This window comes from Gekko japonicus, unplaced genomic scaffold, assembly GCF_001447785.1.
Source record: "Gekko japonicus isolate JY-2015 unplaced genomic scaffold, Gekko_japonicus_V1.1 scaffold97, whole genome shotgun sequence".
In the NCBI taxonomy this organism is placed as follows: Eukaryota; Metazoa; Chordata; class Lepidosauria; order Squamata; family Gekkonidae; genus Gekko; species Gekko japonicus.
The window spans coordinates 1,724,390-1,751,091 of record NW_015170278.1 but is presented as its reverse complement, the minus strand read 5'-3'; the positions used below and the strand labels follow the sequence as shown (position 1 = coordinate 1,751,091).

General features: G+C 44.4%; 1 protein-coding gene across 2 annotated transcripts; it reads right to left on the bottom strand.

Annotated features, from left to right (window-relative positions):
• Nucleotides 1–387: 387 nt before the first annotated feature.
• On the bottom strand, nucleotides 388–16,842 carry LOC107115932 (alpha/beta hydrolase domain-containing protein 14A-like). Of its 2 annotated transcripts, none has more exons than XM_015417730.1 (5): nucleotides 16,745–16,842; nucleotides 9,274–9,550; nucleotides 7,818–7,933; nucleotides 4,832–5,067; nucleotides 388–2,461 (listed from the first exon to the last, which is right to left on the bottom strand). In XM_015417730.1, the coding sequence occupies exons 2-5, from the start codon at nucleotides 9,543–9,545 to the stop codon at nucleotides 2,279–2,281; spliced, it is 807 nt and encodes a 268-aa protein (XP_015273216.1). In that variant the 5' UTR covers nucleotides 9,546–9,550; nucleotides 16,745–16,842; the 3' UTR covers nucleotides 388–2,278. The 2 variants fall into 2 exon arrangements, with proteins under 2 accessions (XP_015273216.1, XP_015273214.1); XM_015417728.1 differs by having other exon boundaries at nucleotides 7,818–7,936; nucleotides 16,745–16,841.
• Nucleotides 16,843–26,702: the final 9,860 nt, after the last annotated feature.

The window sequence follows — 26,702 nt, the reverse complement described above, 5'->3', positions numbered from 1 at the left end:
AATGCTTGCATGTGTTGAAGTGCTCATCAAAAAAGGTTAAGTCAGGAAGTGGTTAGAGACGGAGATGTACCATGTGAGCAAGCCCTGCCCCCCCCCCCCCCCCCCCCCCCCCACCTTGGCAGCGGCTTCAGGTGTTTAGGCCTGAAAGCCAGCAAAAAAGTTCTTACTAATTTCCCAGATGAGTTAGAACTACGTTTTTCAATCCACCCATTGTCTGCATTGTGAAAAATCATCCACAAATCTCCTACATCGCTAGCAGTTGACTGGGAGGTGAAAATGGCCCTGGAGCAAGCCAAGCAGGGCCCCCCCCCCCCATTACAAGAGCCAGTGCTGCAGGAGCCACTTTGCTCACCAACACTAAAAATGGGCATCAGTTCTCCTACTGCTTCCTCCTGAAACTGGCAACCCTGCAGGGATGAGAACTGCTGAGGTGATGCCAACAGCACTGCTAATGAAGGGTCTGAGTCAAGTAGCCCCCGAGGCACTGGCAGAGCTGTTGGGGCTGTTTGCTCTTGGTCAGCAGTGGCCCTCTAAGGCAATGGCTCACACACTGCACACAGCAGTGTAGGTTGCCATACTACTCAGTAACGCCTGAAGATGCTCAAGATTGTTCAGACAAGCAGTCATAAAAGATCAAACAAAGCTCCCGAAATTTTAAAATCCTAAGCATATGAAATTAACCATGAGTTGACTCAAGTTACCACCTGGTGTCTTATTTTTCAAACAGTTCAAAACAATTCAGCCTGAATCAGAGTGCTGAGAAACACAGAAAGAATTCACCTGAAATCATTTAGGAAGAGTACTCAGAAGAACACAATGCTTGTTTACGACAGAGGAAATATCTTTCCAAAATTAGCCATGTGGAATTTTACTAGAATAAGGCTGCTGGCAAATTTAGTTGTATTATTGTAGCATCGTGAAAATTGCCCCAGATCCATACTGGTGCCTTGTTTAGAGTGGTATCATAAAGCCAAATGTCCTTTAAACGACAGGTGTGTGCTCTGACCTTCAGCCACAGTGATGTCAGCCACAGTCTCAATTCAGATCAGCCTTTAGAGGCTGAGCACCATGAGTTGCAGGGTGATGGCGCATGTTAACAGAAAATGTTAAGAGACCAGGATGCATCTGGCCAATTCAGTGCTTCTAATATGGATGAACAGAGAGGAAGTCCATTCCAAGATGAGTGGGTGTGACAAGAATATCCATTTCAGAAGATGACTGGCAAGTATGTGTCCGTGTTACGGTCAGGCAAGGCTTCCTTGCTCCCTTTAGTGCCTAGCATAAGCATGTACACAGAAATGACTGACACGTAACAGTTCTTCAATGCTCATAAGCCTAAGGCAGCTTATGACCTCGTGAGCAGGATAAATGATTACCTTCCCCAACATGTGGGCTGCACTCCCTGGATAACTTATTAGGTCAGTCACCCTATGTCCCACTCCTTCTGCTTTGAACAATAGCTCATATAACAATCCCCAATGGAAAAAAAAAAGGAAAATCATTTACATACAACAACCAACTTATTAGATCTGGAGCCTCAGGCACACTAAGGATTTCTGGATATGTGTGTCTGTTATGGGGTGGGGAGGTTGGGAGAAGGACATTTAGACAGGAGCTTTTCCCCTCTAAAAACATCCTTGCCAATTCCAAAACCACTTCCTTATGCTCAGCTATTCCGGACAACATCATGAACACATACAGGGAGTACAGAAGTCCACTTGGTCTCGTTCCATCCATGGACGAATTTTAGGCGATCCCAGCCAAGAAAAAGGTGGGATGTAAATCAGTAAGTACATGATGAGAACTTAAGCCTTACAGCAGGAGTGTGGAAGTCCACTGATGATGGAGAAGTGACACCTTAGCGTTCCAAAAATGGCTTGTGCTCCTGAAACAAGACGCTGGAGCGTATCCTTGTTCAGAGGGATCAGCTCTTAAACAGGACGAGAGGCTGACCATGAAGCGTAGATTGAATTCTCCAGACTCCTTTGTAACAGACACCTCAAAGGAGTCGCTCTCCTCCATTTACCCCTTGATCCAGTTTTTCTGCGTAAAAATGCAGGATTTAGCCAGTCAAGCCTGCAAACAGGCATAATGGAAACAGACCCACAAGCAAGCAGTGAGAAGCTCCTCCCATGAACAGTCAGCAAAACCCACAGCCCTTTAAATACGGAGTAACAGATTCAAACACACAGCACCCAGTCATGTGGTACAGTCTTGTCTTTGTTCTTTTTTCTCCCCCTCAAGAAGACGGCGGCAGGGGAAAGCGAACTCCACACAGTCACTTGAGCTCACCAAGGAAATTCAGGAGCACCTTGTGGAACTCCTGAGGCTTATCAAGGTAACAGGCATGGCCAGCTCCAGGCAACATGACAACTCTGGATTTGGGTATCTGTTGAAGGCTTTGCAGAGACTGAAGGCCCAGGGCAGTATCATGCTCGCCATAAATAATCAGAGTTGGAGTCTAGAAAGATCAAAATATTAATACATTAAGAATGTCCCCAAGGGGTTTCTGCAAAAGGTGATTTTTACCAGATCTGCAGGCGGATTTTTGAAAGGTCCACTGAACATTTAACCTGTCCAAGTTGCCTTTCCCATGATGGAAATGTATATAAAACCAATGTATATACAAACCAATGTATATAAATCAGTACAGAGATGACTGAAAAGGGGAAATTAAGAACTATACTAAAACTAAACTAATATATAGTGCTTGGAACTGGAAGAAATGGGAAGATAAGCAAAAACTAAACCTAGCCAACATCATTAAAAATGAGAAAATAAATATATGACTTGTGCTGATGGCAAAAACCCTCCAATGAGAGTTTTCTTGGCTGGGAGCTGCAGAGAGGGAGGGCCACAGTTGTAAAGGACCTGCTATGTACTCTTAGTTCATATCTTAGAGAAAGATGATATCAAAGCACTGGGAGGCACACACAGGAGACAGTGGAGATTGTGCAGATACAGTGCTTTGCTACCCTACAAGAACGTCTCTATGCCCAGGCTATATACTAATGTAATACATAAACAAATATGTAGCATGTATAGTGCTATTCAAAGTGCTTCAAACATGTTATCTTCTGGTAATATAAAGTTAATTGGCATTATCTCTATACTGCAGATGAGAGAGGGAGTTCTTGAAATGGAGGAGTGGCTTCCCAAAGACCACATCATGAAGTTTTTGGCACAGAAGGGATCTGAGCCAAGAACTTCCTTTTCTGGAACACAGCCACTACACCAGCTCTCTCACAAGGAGAAATGAATAGGTCCAGCAAAAACCTGGACTCCTGCGTATGTTACAGTAGAGCATATCTCCACCAGCTTCTCTCTTGCAGGGGTTATAACAACAGAGTAACTGCTCCTCACACATCTGCCTTCAGTTCCTTCCAGCTCTGCTTCTCTTTCCTAGTTTACCAAAATGTACAGTGTGTCGTGGGACTATATCACGTAACATGAGTGTGTCCATGGTTGAGAAACATACAGACAGAACAGGAGAGCATTCAGGGGGAGGTGGGAATGCTGGGAACGGAATCTCTCTAGCAGGAATACATGATTACAAATGTATTCTATACTTGATCTTACTTTGGCAAAGGCTTCATGGCAGGAGGGTTGAAACGTTAAGTGAAAAGCTATAAACATATACAAAGCAAAACTGTAAGGAAGAGCTGAACAAGTGTGCTTGAGAGAACAATGCTGTCCTTGCTGTACAACAGGCTCAGGCAGACAAAATTATGCAAATGAAACAAACTGGCATGCACTTAATCAGGGGTCATTTTGTAGAAAAGAGGTGCAGGAGCTCATTAGCATAACTCATTTGCATACGCCACACCCCCTGACATCACTCGAAGTGTGTCAGAAGGCAACCCCCTCCGCTCAGGCTCCACTGGACTGTTCTGGATTGCTAGCTATTGGGGGGGGGGCGTGCAGATCTGTCCTCGCAGAGGAAGGAGAGCTTGTACCTGAATAAAACTTGAAGGTGCCACTGGACTGTTTTGGACTGGGGGGCTGGGGGGAGCTCTGCAGCTTACCTGGCTGCTTCTTGCTCTGACTGAGGGCTGCGGGGAGCAGGGGGTGGGGCTTGTTGCATGTGCCCGCCCCCTGGGCTCTTTACTGCCGGAGCTCTGCTCCTGTGCGCTCCTGCAGGAAATGACCCCTGCACTTAATTACCAGGATGTTGGAAGTGGAAAGTGCCATCAAGTCACAGCTGATTTATGGTGACCCCATAGGGTTTTCAAGGCATGAGACACTTGGAGGTGGTTTGCCATTGACTGCCTCTGCATAGAAACCCTGGAATTCCTTGGAGGTCTCCCATCCAAATACCAGCCAGGGCTGACCCAAGATCTGATGAGACCAGGATTATTTAAAGAACTGAATGCTTTGGACTCAGCAGCAGGGGGCAGAGTGAGAATGGAAAGAGAAATAGATTTTGGCTGTCTAGGAGCAGAGGCTAGCTTTGCAGCTCTTCAAAGCCACAGAACACAGGGGGAAAAAAATCCCACTGATTTCTGGTCCTTCAAACACTATCCACACATTCCAATTATCTTTCAAGTTGAAAAACTTGCTTTAAAAATAGGTGGGTGATGGTTGATTTCCCTGGATGCCAAGTGTCATACCAGATTCTTCACTCATACCGTGAACCAGTGCTGTAGGGACTTTTTTTTTGCACAAATTCCATTCAAGGCATCACAGTTGCATCAGTGAAGAAAGTCTATCCCTATTTACCCTTTCCCACCTCCCCACTAGAACCACAGGCTAAAGCTGATTTTACAATACTCTTACCAAATGAGTTTGGGACTACAGTAGTAGCTCTATTGCACTGCTCTAAAACCCATACCTGGACTTGCTGATACTGTTGTGTAGTGAAGTCCTTGGTGCCCGCTGGTGCGATGGACACAAAGCCCTTCAGCTGTTCCCCACTGGCCAGAAGCAATGGGATGGAATAGCGGCCACTCATGGATGAACTGACTAGAACAGGCCTTTGAAACTTCAGCTCTTTGAAGATTTGCTGCAGAAAGGCAACACGACTTTGTGCTGCCTCCAAAGCAGTGGAACGTGGAGTCTCCCCATAGCCTGGTGAGAAACAAAAGGAACTGGATTAATGGACTGCAAAGAAACTGGCAACAACTGAATTATACTAGCAAAGGACCAGGGAAGTAATTTTAACTGCTAACTTTTACACACACACACTTCCAGAAGAAAAGAAAACAACCGTTTGGACAAGTTCATACATTTCTAGTATCCTTAGTCATTATAAACTCTTACTTTCCTGCACTAAGCAATCTCTAAAGGAAAGAAAAAAAAACAGGATGGGATTTTATTTCTTCTTATTTTATGGCTTCTGGAAGGCAGCCAAAGTGCCGGTCCTAGGGCACACCTGGAACACACAACCGCTTATTGACTGGGAGGGGCAGCAACCACATTATACTATTACTTTGCCAGTTATTCACATTCTGCAGACCTGGTTTAGTGGCTCTGCAAACCATAAGCCAGGAAGCCCCCATTACAGTTATCAGTTTATGAACTCACCCGGCAGCCTTAGGTGAGTCACTATCTTGTAGTGAAAGTACTGTTGACCCCAAAGACATTATATAAGCACCAAGTATTATTGTTGCATTGGGAAAAAAAGGGCACCAACATTAGGTGGAAGCATTCCAAGTCACTCTGGCACAGGATTTGCTGCAAAATGCCAAGCTAAGGTTTGTTCCTTTGAAACAAATGACTCTAGGGAGCTGATGATGCAGGATCCCAGCTTTTCAAGAGGGAAAATGACATGACTCTGCTGCTATTTCAAGCCCTTTCTAACCTGGACCTACTAACAATTAGTCTGAGTAGATACAGCCCATTTGGCTCGAATTACACAGCTGGGCATTAGAGAGTCTTCTCCTGGTTCCCATTTACTGGTAATTAGCAGCCATCTTACACAGTGATGCAAGCCAAATTTTTATAGGCTAGTTCCACCATGTCTCCAAGGCAATGAGTAACTATGACAAAGAATCCCTGAGCAGGGACCGAATACTGTCCCCTAGTAAACACTGAGTGTAGTCCGAAAGAGGACTATATCCAAGAACTAAGGGCAGTACTGTGCTTCATTGTGCTGTTGGTCACAGCCTTCAGAAAACACAGCACCAAGAAATAAGCCAGCCACACTACTGATGGACAAATGAAGGCGTAGGGGACTCTCCCATCTGGCCTCCAGTGTCCCTCTCATTAAACACTTCAGGCTACTTTCTCACCAGTAGGAATGGCGAAGCTGAGCTCTTATTACTGTTGAGTACACTGGGAGGGAAGAGGTTAACAAACCTTTTGCCTGTGTGACCTGACTGGTGCAGAAGTGATTCTGTGGGCAGAGCTAATGTTGCTGGCCCATCCACCTTTGCTCAAAGTCCCTGTTAAAAATTAACTTACCAACCAAGGAATTATATTGTATTTTGGCCTGGTTATTCCTGACTTTGGTCTACAGCAGCATGTCAAACCAAAGGTAAAAAGTTGAAGTTAACACAGATACGTTGTTGAAGGCTTTAACTGCATGTCAAACTGAAGGTAAAAAGTTGGCTTCAGTGGGAAGGAAACAGTCTTCGAACAAGTTGACGTTAACACAGATACGTTGTTGAAGGCTTTCACAGCCGGAGTTCATTAGTTGTTGTAGATTTTCTGGGCTGTATGGCCGTGGTCTTAGCACTGTAGTACCTGACGTTTCGCCAGCAGCTGTGACTGGCATCCTCAGAGGTATAACACAGAAAAATGGAGTGCTCTCTGTGTCATTGTGAGAAGAAAAATGGTAGATAGGTAATTTATATCTACTCAGGAAGGTGGGGTAGGGCTGAGTCATTATCTTGAAGGAGTTTCCCAGGCTGTGACATGCTAATGGAGGAGCTTTCCTGAGTAGGTTCTTTTGCATATGGATTGGCTGTTGAAATTCTAATCTTATCTGTAGTGCTGTTGGAAGATGTAGAGCATTTTGTGTTTTTCAGGACAGGAAACCATATCCTATTTATTTTTAAACTCTACTTTCCTGTTGAAATTGTGTTTATGTTTATGAATTCTAATGGCTTCCCTGTGTAATCTGACATGGTAATTGAATGTCCAGCATTTCAGTGTCTTGGAATAAGATACTGTATCCTGTTTGAGTTAGGCTATATTCAGCCACTGCTGATTTTTCAGGTTGGCTAAGTCTGCAGTGTCTTTCATGTTCTTTTATTCTTGTCTGAATGCTACACTGTGCGGTCCCTATGTAAACCTGTCCACAACTGTAGGGTATGTGGTATACTCCTGCAGAAGTGAGGGGGTGTCTTTTGTCTTTTGCCAATCGTAGCATCTATTGTATTTTTCTGGTGGGTCTGAATACTGTTTGTAGATTGTGTTTTTTCATAGGTTTTCCCATCTGATCAGTGATTCCTTTGATATATGGCAAAAACACTTTTCCTATGGGAGACTATTTTTCCTTAGTTGTTTGTTTTACCTTTGGTTTAATCAGTCTTCTGATTTCCTTCTTGGAGTAGCCATTGGCTTGAAGTGCGTGGTTTAGATGATTTAGTTCATTGTTGAGAAAGTGCGATTCACATATCCATCCTGCACATATCAAAGGCTATAAGATAATGGCTCAGTCCTACCCCACCTTCCTGAGTAGATATAAATTACCTGCCTACCATTTTTCTTCTCACATTGACACAGAGAGTACGCCATCTTTTTGTGTTATACCTCTGAGGATGCCAGTCACAGCTGCTGGCGAACCGTCAGGTACTACAATGCCAAGACCATGGCCATTCAGCCCAGAAAATCTACAACTAATTAACATAGAAAACTTAACAGCACATTCTTACCAGGCAAATCAATGGCTATTGCACGATGCCCACTCTCAGAGAGCAAAGCCAGTGTCCCCAATTCCTCCCACGTTTTGGAAGTGAATGACTGACCATGCAGGAAGATGACCTCCAGCCTGCTAAGGAAAACACAATATGTAAAGCCTATGGACTCTTGTAGAGAAGCACAAATAGGGTTCCCCCCCCAGCATAAAAATTAGCGCTAGCCCAGATTTGGCATGGGGTGGACACTGGAAGCAGACGTATACTACTGAGACAGTAGAGAGGAGGAGTACAAAGCTTAGAACAAAATAAGAAGGGGGTAAGGAAAGAGGGAGAGTACAAGATTACAGGAGACTGATGTATGGGGCAGGATAGGCTTGTTTGCCTTTGCCAAGTTCTGCCTTTAAGCTTTTAGATGGCTACATAAACATGGCATAGTGGTACAACAGTAAACACTTCTGAAAAAGACATTCAACATTTTAAATGATGTAGGCATGAGGTAGGAGCATGTGGATGGTTCCCAAAGATGTCACAGGCACTCTCCAATACTAACCCAGGGCACTCATGCAATTAACAAAGAACTTTCCATTGCAAAAAAATGGTGACTGGAGGATTTTCAATTTTCCCAGTGATAACTTTTCTTCACTTCAGGAAAGTAAGTCTTCTTTGAAACATGTACTAGTTGTCAAACTTTCAAACCTCCTGAAACAGCTCAGTAGAATGTCACATTCATTGTGCAATAGAAACTCAAACTACCATCTTAGAAGTCCACCAGTTACCATGACAAAGGCAAGAGAGAAGTTCCAGCATCAACAAGACTCAGTCCAAGCTGTTGCAGTTTTGAACTGTTGTCCACGCTGGCAGAGGTGGTAAATAGTATGGAGCAACTGACCCAGAGGCCAGTTCTATATTCAACAACTAGCCCCAGTTACTGACAGCTTGCCATTGGGTGATGGCACAATATAAGTGAACAGGTAAAATCTCCATATGACCCTGGAGGTCTCTTCCAACTCTATGATTCTATTACTCTATTTCAGCAACAAAGAAAAGCTGTCACTGGGGGGAAATTCAGTAAGCTACTTCTAGAATTCACTTTAAGAACAAAAAGAGAGAGAGAGAGAGAGAGAGAGAAATACTAGCACACTGGTTTCAAGTATTTATTAAGAATATTGGCCATCACCAATGACCAACATCCAGGTGCCAGATCAGACACCACATCTCCAACAGTAAAAGTCACACACCATTAAGCTTTGGCTTGATGTAGCTGGGCTACAGCAAAAAAAAGATTACCAACATTTGTTCTGTCCTTAGTAGTCTTCCTAACCAGCTACAGGCATCCCTGACATTAAGCTCCCAAAACTACAGTCCAAGCTAATATGACTGTAAACTGTCAGAAAGGACAGGCCATCACAAGAGGTTAAGGCAATAAAGTCCATTTCTCTCCTTCAGATCTGGGGTCAGGAGGGCAACTTACTTTTCAGTGCTGGGAGACCCATCTTTCTGTATCAGTACAGCTTCTCGAAAGAAAACGGAAGGGTTCTGCAAGACTGTCCCTGTCAGGATGGTGACATTGCTGCTGATCTGACCCTTCTTCATATCTTCCTCCATAGCTCTTGGCTTGGGGATATCAACGGAAGACGTAAATCTCTCATGCTGGATCGCAGGAAGTAAGAGGTAGAGGACAAAGGTCACGAGGACTCCGAGTACCAGAAGAACCAGCCTGTTGCGGATCAAAGTCATAGTCATCTTTTCTGAAAGAGTTTGAGAGAAAGAGAGAACCACTAGGATCAGAGAACTTGAGCAAGGCCAGCGAATTCCATTCACCAGGAGAAACTGCAGGATTCACAAATGGACCAGACAAGCACAATATTGATGGCTATCATCAGGGAAGACTTTCCAAAGGACAGTGCCCCATCACCAATCAGTATGCTTTTAAAAAATTGATTTTTACAAAACAAAGCATACAGGTGTCTTGATTTCAGATGATGATACAAACTGCTTGTTCCCTCAGCTCCTACCTACAACAGCAATAGCTGACTTGGCATCCTAGAGGATGCCCCTTTTCTAAGGGTTTGGAGAGCCCCAAACATTTTATTCATTTATTTATTTGATTTCTATCCCACCCTCCTCACGGGTGGGCTCAGGGCAGGTCACACCACACAAAACACTAACATAGGCCAGTCATTTAAAAAACTCTAAGAAAACCATTCCAAATTCTCTAATGAACAGGATGGCATTCTAAAAAACTTGTGGTGTCCTGGGCCTGTTTCCATCAGAGAGGATATGGCACCTGATTTGGTATGGGTTCTCAGAGTTGTAAATTCACTGCTATCAAGATTAAGGGCAGCTTGAGCAGGAGGGGCCAGATTTGGTTGGATGTCCACCGCCTCAACCAAAAGCTTGGTGGAACAGCTCCGTTTACAGGCCCTGCGGAATTGTAATAGATCCCGCAAGGCCCTGGTCTCTGTTGGGAGTTGGTTCCACCAGGTGGCGGCCAGGGCTGAAAATGCCCCAGCCCTGGTAGAGGCAAGATGAACATCTTGTGGGCCAGGGATTACCAGTAGATGTTGATCTACTGAGCACAAGGCTCTTCGGGGCACATATGGGGACAGGTGGTCCTGCAGGTATGTTGGTCCCTGGCCACATAGGGCCTTAAAGATTAACACCAGCACCCTGAAACAGATCCAGAACTGTATCAGCAGCCAGTGCAATTGACACAGCACCAGCTGAATGTGTGCCCGTGAAGACATCACAGTTGGCAAGCGCACTGCCATATTTTGCAGTAACTGCAGCTTCCAAGTCACGGACAAGGGTAGCTCCATGTAGAGCGAGTTATAATAGTCCAACCTGGAAGTGACCATTGCGTGGATCACCATAGCCAAGTCGCAGGACGAAAGGTTGCTAGTTCAGCTAGTTGCTGAACCTGAAGATGGGAAAAGGCTGATTTGGCAACTGCGGTGACCTGGGCCTCCATTGATAATGAGGCATTCAGTACCACTCCTAGGCTCCTTACTCTCGGCGCTGGCATCAGTGGTGCCCCATCCAGAGCTGGGAGCCGAATTCCCATATCCAATCCCCTGCGGCTCGGGTACAGGACCTTCATCTTCGATGGATTTAACTTCAGCCGGCTCTGCTGCAACCAGCCGACCACAGCTCTCAAAGCCCTGTTCAAAACATCTGGAGCCAAGTCCAGCCGTCCATCCATAACATATATAGCTGGGTGTCATCAGCATATTGATGACACGCTAGCCTGAACCTCCAGATTAGCTGGGTGAGGGGGCATTTATAGATGCTAAATAACATCAGGGAGAAGATTGCCCCCTGGGGGTCATTGCAATCCAATCGGTATCGTGGAGAAATCTTCTCCCCAAGCGCCGCCCACTGTTCCTGACCCTGGAGAAAGAGGGGAAAGCCGTTGCAAGACAGTCTCTCAAATCTCCCTGTCGCCGAGGTGGTGGGTCAAAAGATCGTGGTTGACTGTGTCGAATGCTGCTGACAGATTGAGAAGTAATGGCAATGCTGAACCACCTCAATCCAGGTGTCTCTGGAGGTCATCTGTAAGGGTGACCAGTACAGTCTCGGTCCCACGGCCAGGACAAAAGCCAGCCTGCAGCTGTTCAGCCACCACTCTTTCAGCTACCTTACCCAGGAACTGAAGGATCAACAGTGGGTGGTAGTTGGCCAGGACTGTAGGGTCCAAAGATTATTTCTTTAGGAGCGGCCACACCACTACCTCCTTCAGATCCCCCCGGCTCATCTTCCTTTATTATTTATTCATTATTGATTTATTAAATTAGATTTGTAGACCACCCTCCCATGTACCCACAAGGTTCAGGGTGGTGAACAATATAACATTAGCTACCTGGGCAATAATGATATCCTAAGCCTTTATAATGGTGGTACAGGAGATGGATGAGTGCAGCACACCGATGGCTCAGACCTAAACTGTGAACAATTGCCTGGACGTATCATAGGACCAGCATCATAATGGACTGTTACTAATGCTTCAGTGCCCTTTAACCTATGCACCAACATGCAGCCAACCTGGGAGACTGACATCAGGCAAACAAAAGGCAGCTGCCAAATGACAGAAGCCCTGTTTTTGCTACATGCCGTCTCTGCACTATCGATGGCCGCTTCTTGTCGCTGGTTGACTCCCCTGTGTTTTTGCTCCTGCACAACTGGTAGAAATGGTCATGAACATATTCAGCTGACTTATACTGAGAGTCTGACAGTGGTCCTATCAAGGCCAGTATTGTGTACTCTTATTGGCAGCAGCTCTCCAGAGCCTCAGAAGATATTCTGGACCCTGCTTCCTACCTGATCCTAGGGATGCCATCTTCCAGGTGGGACCAGGGGATCCCCCAGAATTACAGCTCATCTCCAGACTGCAGAGATCAGTTTCCTGGGGGAAATGGATGCCTTGGAGGGTGGACTCTGTGGCACTGTGTTCCACGTCCTCCCCAGGCTCCATCCCCAAATCTCCAGGAGTTTCCCAACATGGATCTGGCAACCCTAATGCCCCATCCCCTGCTGGTGGCCAGGGAAGACCTGGCAACCCTACCTGATCCTTTAACCTAGAGATGTTAGCAACGAAATCTATGATCATGTGCAAAGCAGATACTGCATCACTGAGCCACAGAGCCCTCCTATTCAGAAATGCACACATACCCCTATCCCAATGACTACATTTCCATGTATCCCCCCCTATCCCAATGACTACATTTCCATGTCAATGAAGACTAAACTTCTAAAGGAAAAGCTTGTCATGCCGCTATTAAAGACTTAGGAGGTCTGTCAGAAAAAAGGAGCAACTTGGCTTCTCTTACCATTGACCAGGTTTAGGTTATACACCAGAGTCCGATTTCTGTCTCTTCATAGGATTTTCCTTTTTTTCAAATGGCCTTTTAGGCTCCAGCAACATTCAAATTGATGTAACTTTCCTTCAGGTTCACTACCCCATAGCTATCAGCTCTTGCAGTCATACAAAGAGCACACCCATCTCTGGCAGCTCATTCTAGGACAGGAATTGAAGTGCAGTCTATGGCCCCTTGACTGATGCCAATAACAGGTTAGGTTTGGGCAAACTTTTGCTTTCATTTTCTTCTTAAATCCCTAGAGTCTGGGGTCCAGTTGACATTCACCTGCCTCTCACATATCTAAATATGTCTGATTCTCCCAGTAGGACAACTAAATCCACCCCCACACACCACGGATATCCTAAAACAACAAAAGCCCTATATACAATAAAATACATTGGCAGCTTTTTTTGATAGGAAAGTGAATTTCACTTTTAGAGATGAGGAGACAAGATGCACATGAACTCATGAAGCTGCATTATACTGAATCAGGCCCTTGGCCCATCAAAGTCAGTACTGTCTGTTCTCACTGGCAGTGGCTCTCCAGGGTCTCAGGCAGAGGTCTTTCATATCACCTACTATCTGATCTTTTTCACTGGAGATGCCTGTGACCTGCACGCAAGGCTGATGCTCTGCCCCTAAGTCTTACCCCACCTTCACTCAATTCCACCCGAAGGCATACCCTATGGAGACCTATGCAAAACCTGCTTACAGAGCAAACAGGTACTGCCCTTTACGTGCTCCAGTCCCAAACACCTGAAAGCATCTTAAGCCACGTATTCAGGCTAGGAGATGATCTGAAGCCAGTGAGCACCACATCATTCACCTGACTTTATAGCAAAGGAATCTATGTTCAGATACATTAGAAGCCGCCATCTTGATGCATTTCATTGGTTTACAAGGACAGTTTCTCCACTCCTCCAGAATTAACAAGACAGGACAGGAAATCAAAATAAAGACCCCCCCCCCATCATAGACCATTGCCATTTACTTTCAGGGCCTGTAAACAAAAAAAACAGAAGCTGCTTCTAGGCCATCATTAATGCAGCCAATGTACTTAGCCATTTGCTTGGGATGAGGTTACCAAGCCCCCAAACATTCAAATTCATAAGGGTGATTTTTGTTCTTCTTGTTTTGTTCTTGTTGTTGTTGTTCATGCAGAGGTGATTCCGAAGCCTGTTATCAATAGGAACACTACACAGCTAAGCCCCCCAGAAGGTCTTTTAAACACTGAGCAGCACCCAAATGGAACATCTGCAAGGGATCTGAGTTACTGTTAACTTATCAAAAAAAGTGCATTATTTTCTGTGTTGCTGAATACCTAGCATACTGAAGCAAATGTTCTTTAGTGCATGGTCAGCAATTGCTGCTGCCACTTCACACAGACTCACCTGTGAATAAAGATCTGTTTTCCTGAAAGCCAATAATCTTACGAAAGATTCACTAACTCAGCAGTAACAAGGATGGTAGTTTGTATGTAGTCTAAGGCCTTTAGTTTAGGGACAGTCAGCGCATTTCTCCCACTACAATGGCTCTTGCCCAAGATATGTGGTATCTCCTGCAGCAAAACTGCTTCAGGCTGTTCTTAAGTGCACAGCAATACAAATACATAGATGAAGAACTAGCATAACTAATCCATGTAAAGCAAAAAATCGTAATGCCCAGGTCTCCTTGCCAAATATTCATGAGCTCATATACAGTTCTCCTCACACTTACAATCTAAGCAGAGCTTCTAATTACTCAGGCAGATGACTTGATACAGTAGGCGTTCCCAAACACAAGACAGTTGGCACCTACAGCAGAGACTGAATACTCAGGGCTCAGGACTGGCCAAGAGAATCAGATGCCACACAATCACTTGAGCAAATGACCCTATTAACAAGAGATTCCTCGATACCAGAAGACACCCGTAGTCTTCATCCCTTGAGATGATATGGCATAGATAAGGGTTGCTGCCTTTCAGAAAAGACTCCGAATAATACCCACCTGTAAGAAGTGTGTGAAGGTGAGGATTAATTACTATCGAAACTGACCTTTTCATAAAATAGCAGAAGACAGACTGCATGCTTCAATAACTACAGGTTCCCCCCTGTGACAGTAAACCTGGCCTAATCTCCATTCCACCCTGTTTTACACCATTGCCCCTACATTCAAGGAAACAAGGGCTCGAGATAGCCAACAGAAAGGGCCATTGCTTCCTGTCTTTAATCCCAATTCTAGGGGGGGGAAGCATGTCTCCTTCCAGCAGCTACCTTTTCTGATTCTATCCAACAGCAGAAATGCAGGTCCATGGTCCTTAAAGATGTAGTTTTTCCCTTGATGTGTAACCTTTAGCTTTGCAGGATACAATACATAAGCCTGAACTCCTTCTTTCAGAAACAGTTGACTCAGGGCAATAAAACGTTTCCGCCTGGCATATGTGGCTGGACTGAGGTCAGGGAAGAAGGATATCTTATGTCCCTGGAAGTCCACAGACTGGCAAGCCTGTGATGCCTTCAGTATTCTCTGTCGATGCCTTAAATCAGAGAGAGTTATTACCACAGTACTGCTATTACTCTCCTGGGTATTCCTTGCTGGGAGACGGTAAGCATTTTCTATACAGACCAGATCTGCTTTCCCATTTATGTCCATGGCAGCTGGCACTAGATTTTCTATGAATGGAATAAGATTCATATCTCTGACAGCCACCGGGACACCAGTTACCCTCAAGTTCCGAGCTCGCACATTGTTCTCCAGGGTTTCCAGCCTGTAGTCCACTTTCTGGTGCCCTGCTGCCAGCTCTCTCATCAGAGTAGAGTGTTTTACTACACAACCTTGAGTGGACACCATCTTCTCTTCCAGAGCTTCTATCTTGTGGTCTGTCTCTTCCAGGCGCTTCTCAAGTTTCGCCAACTCAGATGAGAGAGAAGTCAGGGCTTGGCCTAAGGAATCTTGTTCAGATATCATCTGCTCCAACAGATCCAGTATTGAATTTTCTGCATTCGGCAAGACACACACACCACAAGGTCTGCCGCAGTCTGAAAGCTTCATTACCGTGTCGTGCTTTGGACATCTCTGAATATCAGCCATTGTTGAATTCCCTCTCAGAAAAAAGGAGGCATTAACACCTCCAACAAGTAACCGAGACTGTACCGTTCCTGCTGGGACAAGCTCATGATTTCTCACTGCTCTTGACTGGTTTAAATCTATCAGGACACACCCTTGTTTACAAGCCGTGTTGCCTTCCTACTATGTACACACCTTCCTCCCCCCCCTCCTCCAGGAGCAGCTTCACAGGCATTTTTTTTAAAGGGGCACTTTAAAATGTCTGTATGGATACTGTGCAGGTTGCACAGAAGTGCATGAGAATGAATTATAAACTCACTGATACACACCCACATCCCTCCTCCACTCCCAAGTTTTATTTGGCAGACCCATCCTATTCAGTTCCAGTCACAGGTACTCAGAAAGCCCAAAGGACCCATCCATTCTTTTCGGCACTCTCCCTCAGAGATAAGGTCTAGAGCAGTTTTCTTTCTGCCTATACACAGCAATTCTTGATCCCTCTGTAAGCACTGGCTCAGAGTATGATGAGTATGATGCAGTCTTCAAGAGCAGGAAACATAACTGAATTGGAAGTCGGTGTCGGGATTCTTGCTTTGAAGATTTATGGGGAAGAATAAAGGACAATATTTGCTTTACAGTGCACTAAGGAATCATTAGTCCTTTAAAATGCTCCCCCCGCACACACCTCAAACACCGGGGACAAAACTAAAGGTAATATATGCATAAAGGATGTACACAACACTTGGCAACCTCGCTTCCTTTCTCAACCATGAATCCAGGCCCTGGGAGAAGGAGAAATTCCCCAGCCAATGCTCCCCGCCCCATCTCCCTCCGTAAGGCAGGCAGCTGATTACCACCCCCGTCCCGGCCCCACACCTAGGCCACCGAACACCGCGCCCACCTCCTCCCCCTCTCCAGCCAATGCGAAGTGGCCTCCTTCAACCAGCCACTGACTTTGCAGAGGCTCAGCCATCCCAATAACAACAGCGCGCCGCGGACTGCGCTCCTCCCCCCGAGGCCGGCCCGGCCGGCCAACAGTACCTGCACTTTAGCAGTCGCAGCAACAGCTGTATCCTGTCGCTTTCTCTCCCGCCCTCCTCCCCCCCACCCGCGCGTCCTTCTTGACTGCTCCTCGGCGCTGAGCGAGCGGCGTCACAGTAAATCACTCCCCCAGCCTCGGTTGCCGACCAGTCCGAATGTACACCCCCACCTATCGGCCGACGGAGGCACTGCGCTTCTTTCAGTCAAGAAACGCAAGAGGCGTGGTCGAAGCTGTGACGGGCCTGAATGTTTTCTCGTGAGGGCGAGAGGAATAGTGAAAGGCGATTTTCAGTGGGCGAACAAAGTAACCAGTCTACCAGAGAAGGGATTAAGAAGCCGTCCCTCTTTCTCCATGTCCCACATCAGCCTTCTGATTCAGGGTATACCTTTTGTTAATTTAAACACACACACACACACACAACCAAAGGGGATTACATATCACGAGCAGAACATCTACTTGTATCTGAAGAAGTGTGCATGCACAGGAAAGTTTATACCCAGGATTAAATGTATTGGTTTTAAAGGTACCAATGGACTGAAGCTTTGTTCTATAGCAGAGCATCTGTGTCACTTGCAGAAGGTCCCAGGAAGGTTGAATTCCCTGCAGCACCAGCCTAAAATATTATTTCTACCTGAAACCTGATTTACTGCCAGTCAAAGTAAAGAATACTGACCGACCTTGGTACATCAATGGTAAAGCTCAAGGTAGTTTCATGTATTAAACATAATTCATATTTTAATCCTCCAGGATCTTCTATGGCTGACCTAAGACTGGCAGTTCTCAAACAGAAGCTTCAAGGGGAGATCATGAGAGACTGTTGAACTTGAGTTCATTCACAAATTCAGAACAAATGACCCACCCCCCTGAATAGAGACATAAGAGTTGGGAATCTCACTACAAATGTTAACTTCCTGCATTTCCCACCCCTAAGCATTTCCTTCCTGCTCTAATCCAGGTGATTACATTTTTGCATTGTACCTTTTTTGCAACAGCCCTCCCACCTTCTGACCAGGATAGAAGGGCTCCAGGGTCTCCATTCCTACTTGTATCTGATGAAGGGAGGTTTGATTCTCAAACGTTTATACCTTGGAAATCTTGTTGGTCTTTAAAGTGCTACTGGACTTGAATCTTGCCCTTCTACTACATACCAACACCCACCCACCTGAAACTAACATAATTCATGTAAATCAAAGTCATAACTACATGCTGCATGTAATTCATTGTTTTTACTATACGTTATCCTCAGTTCAGTAGTGATTTTTAGTTGGAAGAAGATTTTTAGTAGGAGAAAGACTAAATTAACACCACATCACCTACTCTGGCCTCCTTTTAAATCACAGTTCTGATGGCTGCATTCTATTAAAAGAATGTTCTGGAAAAAAACTCATGCCCTAAGAGAGCAAGCAAATGTGATGCAGGAGACCTGACCACAGATCTTCCAACATTTTAGCAGTTGGAGGCTGCAGGTAGGATCAGGGAAACAGATGGGAGGAGGAAATGTGTGCTGCTCATATATTTTTTTTATTTCCTGGAAGTATTTTTTTAATTTCCTGGAATTATGGGATCTATGCCTTGACCTGGACAGCCCAGGCTAACCCGATCTCATCAGAGCTCAAAAGCTAAGCACAGTTGTCCTTAGTATTTGGATGGGTGACCACGAAGGAATACCAGGGTCACAACTCCGAGGCAGGCAATGGCAAACCATCTCTGAACACCTCTTGCCTTGAAACCCCTGCTGGGTTGCCATAATTCAGCTGTGACTTGACAGTAGAAGGAAGGAAGGAAGGAAGGAAGGAAGGAAGGAAGGAAGGAAGGAAGGAAGGAAGGAAGGAAGGAAGGAAGGTCCCTGAAAGTTTATCAGGAATCCCTCAATAGGCTTATCAGGAATGGTGGAAGATCTTCCTTGAAGACACCTCTTTCAGGCCCACCCCTGTTGATCTTTTCTTGCAATATGCCAGCTTAACTAGAATATAACTTGTTGAATGTGTCGAGGAATCTGCAGTTCAATGGTGGTATCTGCAGTTCTGTTATCTATTAGCTTTAGGCTTAGGGTTAGACCTGAGTTGGATTCTAAGGAGACATGCTTAGTGTTTCTCTGTTAGTATGTTTGTTACTCAATAGAAATGCTTAGTTATGAATATAGCCTTGTGTGTGAGTCCAACAGACATTTCTTAAGTGGCTCATAATACTTTTCCTGCTGGACACTGGAATCAGAGTAAAACTTTATGCAGAAATATCAGATCGGCATGGTATCTTAATGATCACTTTCAAGATCGACATTATTATTATTTATTTTTTAATTTATTTTATTCATTTATACCCTGCCTTTCTCACCCATGGGGACTCAAAGTGGCTTTGGGTCCTCACAAAAACCCTGTGAGGTAGGTTAGGTAGGTTAGGCTGAGAGCGTGTGACTGACCTAAAGACTCCCAACAAGCTTCCATGACATGAGTGGGGAGTTAAACCTGGGTCTTTCAGATAACTGGTCAAACACTCTTAACCACTATACCACACTGGATCTCCAGATTGTAGTGCAGTGTGTCTATTTTCTTTCTCTGCAAGTCTGGACTGAAGTAACACATGAGTAACCAAGTTCTACATTCCTAGCTGGCAAAAATGATCACAGATCACTGATGACCCCAGGGAAGAGAACCTGGCTCCAAGGGCAACCAGTATTGTTTCCATTACAAAAAGCTCATTAGAGCTTTTCAGAACCTCCCCAGGGGAATAACATTATCATACTCTGGCACCAACATTTTAAAGATCATCAGGAAAACAGTAACAGAAGATGCCATTCGTGTACTTCTTGCACTATAGAAACCCAAACAGAACATAAGGAAACTTACATTGATCTAAATTGATGTTAATAAGGTTGAGACATTGTTCCTGATAAAGGTTCTGTGCCTTTAGCTGTAGCACTGACGAACAGAAATTCAAGAGCATCAGTTTCTCTGCATCAGGTTAGCAGAGCATCTTTTGGATTCATTCCTGACTTCTAGCTCCTAAAAACAGAGATCTTCTAATGAAAACACCAGTTCAACACATCATTAATGACCATCAACCGTCTTGAACACAAGACAGCCCTAGTGTAAGCAGAGCTCTCTACTTGGGGGAGGAGGGCTCTAGGTGTGAACTGGATAATTGGAAGTTTCTTTTAGCAGAGGTGTATTTTAATATTACATTGGCAGTTACCAAGTTATTTTCTCAGTCTATTAAGATTAAAAATCATTAAATTTTACATTATATAGACACATTAAATAAATTTCCTTTTCTTTTTTTTTAGTTTTAGCGTGACACTGTTCAGAGCCAAATCGGCTTTAAGAGCAGTATCATTAAAGTAAAGACCATCAACCTATGCTAGATAGACTACACTCAAAGGCCCTGGGAAGCAGAACTTTTCTTGCCCACAGACAGCCCCGTAATCTTAAACCACTTCTCACTTAAAAATAATGCACTACCTAACATGGACAGACAGATTCTGGGAACCAGTCTGTAATAAACCAAGACACCAACTGTCTTGGTTTTCACTCTAACAACACAATCACCAGAACTAATACTATAAACAAGACCACCTCAGGTTCATCCAACTGATCATCTTCCAACATTATATATGACAACAGGTCTCAGCAATGCCCTTTTACTCTCTACATTGGACAAGTAGGCTATTCCTTATGCGAAAGAATAAATGGACATACGTCTGACATTAAAAATCACAATACTCAGCAACCAGTGGGAGAACATTTTAATCTTCCTAGACATTCCATTGCTGAGCTGATGGCAGTTCTCCTACAAGAAACTTCAAAGAGAGAATACGTGCTGAACTTGAATTCATCAACATACTCAGGACATTGACCCCCCCACTCACCCCCCTGGGCTGAATAGGGACATAATATTCTTATTACATATTCTAATTTTCTGTAATTCAATCTCTATACATATCTCCTTGTTCTAATCAAGCTGATTACGTTTTATACCTCCACCTGGCCGTTCCTTGTAATACCCCTCCCAGCTTCTGACCTGGATATCAGAGCTGATGGATCTTCATTCTTATTTGTACCTGACGAACTGAGCTTTAAGTGGATTTTTTTTTAATCTTTAGGGTGCTACTGGACTAGAGAATTTTGTTCTGATATTACAGGCTAACTCGGCTACTTGCCTAATACTCTTTCATGAAAAGGAGTAGCAAATAGAATAATAGAATCACAGAGTTGGAAGGGTCCACACAGGCCATCTAGTCCAACCCCCTGTTCAATGCAAGATCAGCCCAGAGCATCCCTGACAAGTATTTGTTCAGAGACACTGCTTAAAGACTGCCAGTGAGGGGGTGCTCACCACCTCTCTAGGAAGCTGATTCCACTGTTGCACAACTCTTACTGTAAAAAACTTTTCCTAATATCCAGCTGGTACCTTCCCGCCCTTAATTTAAACCCATTATTGCGAGTCCTATCCTCTGCTGCCAAAAGGAACAGTTCCCTGCCCTCCTCTAAGAGGCAGCCCTTCAAATACTTAAAGAGAGCAATCATGTCCCCCCTCAACCTCCTCTTCTCCAGACTAAACATTCCCATGTCCCTCAGCCTTTCCTCATAGGAAAGGGTCTCCAGGCCCCTGATCATCCTCATCGCTCTTCTCTGCATGTACTCCATTCTCCACATCCTTTCTGAAGTAAGGCCTCCAGAACTGCACACAATACTCCAGGGGTGGACTTACGAATGCAGTGTACAGTGGCCCTATGACATCTTGTGATTTGGATGTTATGCTTTTGTTGATTCACCCCAAGATTGCATTAGCTTTTTTTTTGTCACCGCATCACACTGGCTGCTCATATTTAACTTTCAGTCCACCCTTACCCCAAGATCTTGTTCACACACACTGCTACTCAGAAGAAGATCCCCCATCCAGTATGTGTGTTCTTTGTTGAAGGCTTTCAGGGCCAGATAAGATTAGAATTTCAACAGCCAATCCATATGCAAAAGAACCTCCTCAGGAAAGCTCCTCCATTACAAGATAATGACAGCTCTATCCCACCTTCCTGAGTAGATATAAATTACCTATCTACCATTTTCTTCTCACATTGACACAGAGAGTACTCCATCTTTCTGTGTTATATCTCTGAGGATGCCAGTCACAGCTGCTGGCAAAACGTCAGGTACTACAATGCCAAGACCACAGCCATACAGCCCGGAAAATCTACAACAGCTTCTTCATTTTTGTTACCCAGGTGTAGAACTCGGCACTTATCCTTGTTAAACTGCATCTTGCTCAGATCCACCCACTTTTCCAGTGTATTCAGATCTCTTTTAAAAAAAACACAATTATTTTATTAAGAAGCTTCAACAAATAACAATAACAAAATAAATTGCGTAACCAACATTTGAGCCACAGAAAGAGTAAAAAGCAACAAAAACCTTAAAGAACATTTTTGATTACATAAGAATGTACAGCCGTCCTAAACACTCAGGAGTTTCCTATGCACCACAATCATGTAAATATACTAAGCACAATAAGGAAATATTTATAACTGCAATGAAACCTGTTCGCTATAAGAGACCCAAACAACCCTATGAACCAGATTTAGTTCAGAAATGTATCCAAGAAAGGTAAGAAGCATTAGCTGGAAGTACATTCTTATCCGTCATATACTGAATTAACCGGAACCAAATGGATTCAAAGCGTGAGGACGTAGAGGATGAATCCCTATTTGAGAGTTGAGTAATATTTGTGATTTTTGCTAGAATGAATTGGTCCCAAATTTTATCTTCTGGTGTGTTTGCTGCTCCTCCCAATTTAGTGTCATCTGCAGATTTAATGAGTAGCCCCTCCACACCCTCATCCAGATCATTTATAAAAATATTGAAAAGTACTGAGCCCAGAACCGAGCCCTGTGGCACCCCTCTGGTCACCTCCCTCCCTTCAGATGAAATGCCATTGACAACTACTCTCTGAGTGCGGTTCTCCAACCAGTTCCCTATCCACCTAACTGTCCTACAGTCCAGCCCACGGTCCTTTAGTTTACCCATCAGAACATCATGGGGAACCTTGTCAAAAGCATTACTGAAATCCAGGTAAACAAGATTCCCTTGATCCAGTAAGTTTGTCACTTGATCAAAGAAGGAGGCTGGTCTGGCAGGAACTCTTGGGGACAAATCCGTGCTGACTTCCCCGGATCACCAAGTTGTCCTTTAGATGCTCACAGATGATCCCTTTAAAATCTGCTCCTGTATCTTCCCTGGGACAGAGGTCAGACTGACTGGCCTGTAGTTTCCTGGGTTATCCCTCCTCCCTTTTTTGAAAACTGGGATAACATCTGCCCTCCTCCAATCTTGTGGCACATCTCCTGTCCTCCAAGAGATCTGGAAGATGATGGACAAAGGCTCTGCAAGCTCTCTAGAAAGTTCTTTGAGCACTCTTGGGTGCATACCATATATAATGTTTTTTGCTAATTCAGGTAGACAGAAATATTCCTAACATACGGCATTTCAAGTTTGTCTAATATGGTATATTGAATAGCTGCTTTCCAGTCTTTTGTAATGACCCGGTATTACATGTAAACACTTTGGGCGATATTTGTTGTAAACAGTATGATATTTCTTGTGAACCTGAATTCACACATTCATAAATACCAGTGACATGTTGCAGTTTACAAGAGCAAGGTAACCATCCATTTTTTAATAATCAGGTTGAATACTGCAATGTCACAATTTCTAAATTGTGTTTCAAAAATCTGCTATTGGCATATGGAAGAGTTCTGGGTCATTGGGTTGATCCTGATTAAAGGTATTACATGCATTGTATTCTGAAATCGGTCATGCTTTCCATTTATCCAGTAATTATTTGCATGAATTGTTGGCAGAGTTCAACAATAATCCAATCAACGCTTTGGAGTTTGCCTTCAAAGAGTTTTATTGTAACAGGATTTTGCAATAAGATAATAACTGATTGCAGGCCATTCAAGCAACTGAGGGCCCTCAGAGCACAAGGACTAACACAAACTACTACACAGCAGAGAGAGAAACAACAAGACTTAGGCAGAATTGCAAGGGGAAAAAAATTAAATCAACCCTAAACACTAGAGAATGCTTCACAGCTCCCACTAGGGTGTTGTTATTGTTCGATCACACAGTTGAGTCCAACTCTTCGTGACCCCACGGACCACATCACGCCAGGCCCTTCTGTCCTCCGTCGTCCTCCGGAGTTTGCTCAACTTCATGTTCATTGCATCGATAACACTGTTTAACCATCTCATCCTTTGCCATCCCCTTCTTCTTTGACCTTCTATCTTTCCCAGCATCAGGGTCTTCTCCAGTGAATGTTCCCTTCTCATTTGGTGGCCAAAGTATTTGAGCTTCAGCTTCATTATCTGGCCTTCCAGGGAACAGTCAGGGTTGATTTATTTTAGGATTGACTGATTTGATCTCCTTGCAGTCCACAGAATTCTCAAGAGTCTTCCCCAGCCCCATAATTCAAGCACATGTATTCTTCAGCACTCAGCCTTCCTTATGGTCCAACTCTTGCAGCTGTACATTACTACTGGGAGTACCATTGCTTTAACCATATGGACATTTGTTGGCATGGTGATGTCTCTACTTTTTATTATGCTGTCTAGGTTTGCCATAGCTTTCCTCCTAAGGAGCAGGCGTCTTTTAATTTCATGGCTGCAGTTACCGTCTGCAGTGATCTTGGATCCCAGGAACGTGAATTCTGTCACTGCTTCCATGACTTCCCCTTAGATTTGCCAAGGAGTGATGGGGCCGGATGCCATGATCTTAGTTTTTTTGACTTTGAGTTTCAACCCAACTTTTGCATTCTCCTCTTTCACCCTCTGCAAGAGGGTCTTTAGCTCCTTTTCACTTTCTGCCATTAGAGTGGTATCGTCTGCATATCTGAGGTTGTTGATGATTTTCCCAGCAATTGTAATTCCAGCTTGTGATTCATCCAGGCCGTCATTTTGCATGATGTACTCTGCATATAAATTAAATAATCAGGGTGGCAATATACATCCTTGTCGTACTCCTTTTCCTATACTAAACCAATCACCTGTTCCATATCCAGTTCTGACTGTTGCTTCTTGACCCTTATACAATTTTCACAGGAGACATGTGAGGTGTTCTGGTACTCCCATCTCTTTAAGGACTTGCCACAATTTGTTGTGAGCCACACAATCAAAGGCTTTAGCATAGTCAATGGAGCAGAAGTAGATGTTATTCTGGTACTCTCTTGCTTTCTCCATAATCCAGTGAATGTTGGCAATTTGATCTCTCGTTTCTCTACCACCAAAGCCCAGCTTGTACTTCTGGCAGTTCCACGTACTGCTGAAGCCTAGTTTGTAGGATCTTGAGCACGGCCTTGCTAGCATGCGAAATGAATGCAATTGTGCAATAGTTTGAACATTCCTTGGTATTGCCCTTCTTTGGGATTGGAATGTAAACTGACCTTTTCCAATCCTGTGGCCACTGTTGCATTTTCCAAATTTGCTGGCATATTGAGTGCAGCACTTTAACAGCATCATCTTTTAAGACTTTGAATAGCTCAACTGGGATACCATCACCTCTGCTACCTTTGTTGTTAGTAATGCTTTCTACGGTCCATTTGACTTGGGATACCATCACCTCTGCTACCTTTGTTGTTAGTAATGCTTTCTAAGGTCCATTTGACTTCACACTCCAGGATGTCTGGCTTAAGGTCAGTGATCACACCATCATGGTTGTCAAGGACATTGGGATCCTTCTTGTATAGTTCTTCCATGTATTCTTGCAGTCTCTTCCTAATCTCTTCTGCTTCTGTTAGGTCCCTACTGTTTTTGTCCTTTATCATGGCCAGCTTTGCATGGAATGTTCCCTTGATTTCTCCAATTTTCTTGAAGAGATCGCCAGTCTTTCCCGTTCTATTGTTTTCCTCTATTACTTTTCATTGTTCATTCAGGAAGGCCTCCTTATCGGTTTCCGGTCTATGGCGGCGCACTGAGCAGTCACACCTCCCGGATCTCCCGGGGGTGAAGCTGCGCTCTGGCCAAAGGAGGGGGTGCGCAGGATCATCACCCCCCCAGAGACCTGGCTGAAGGGGCTCTGGCCATGGGACTCTCGAGGGGTTGCCTCTTTGCCAGTGCGATGCCGGGGAATTGAGGCACCTCTCCGTCCCGAAGGTTCTTCATACTATGAGATCGAATGGAACCAAGCAACGCTGACCTGGGCAAGCGCAGGAGGTCGAGCGAAAGAAACAGTGCTTAAACGACGTCTGAGGACCAACTATGAATGTGAGTTCAATCTAAGCGTTTAAATAAAAGGAAAAGAAAGCTCCCCAAGCCCCCCACGGAACAGACAGTGAGGTGAGCGGGGGAGGGACGCCTCTCAAACGCACGTACTTATAAGCGAATTGGAGGGGGGGAGCGGAAGAAAAAGCGAATAAAACTGTTAAGAAGGACTTACCAAGGCGAGTTTGAGCGTACAAGCACATATTCAGAGACTTTTAAAATATCGATTAAAGTAAACAATCTGCAAAGATGGCGGGGAAGAGGATGGAGAAAGAGAAACTTTTAAAAGCGAAAGGGACTGAGGGCCCATGACCGGAAGCAACCAGCGAGCTGGCAAAGACATTGGCGGAATCCATGCGCCCTCTGCTGTACCAGATGAATAATCTCAAGCAGCAGTTGTCAATAATGAATCAATGTATCACCACCCAGCAAAATCAGTTGAGTGAGACACTTAAAATGATGAATCAAACAGCTGAGAAGGTGAAAGAAGTGGACGCCACTGCACAAAAGGTGAAGAAGAAAGTACAAAAGCTGGAAAAGAAGCAAATCTCCACGGAAAATCAGCTGTTACAACTACAAATGGAAAAAGCTGATTTGATTCTTCGCTTTCAGGGCCTTCCAGAGACTAAAGGAGAGAATCTGAAGGAGAAGATGAGTGAATTATTGGCCCCAATGACAGAGATGAAGGCGGAATCTTTGCTGAGCAATAT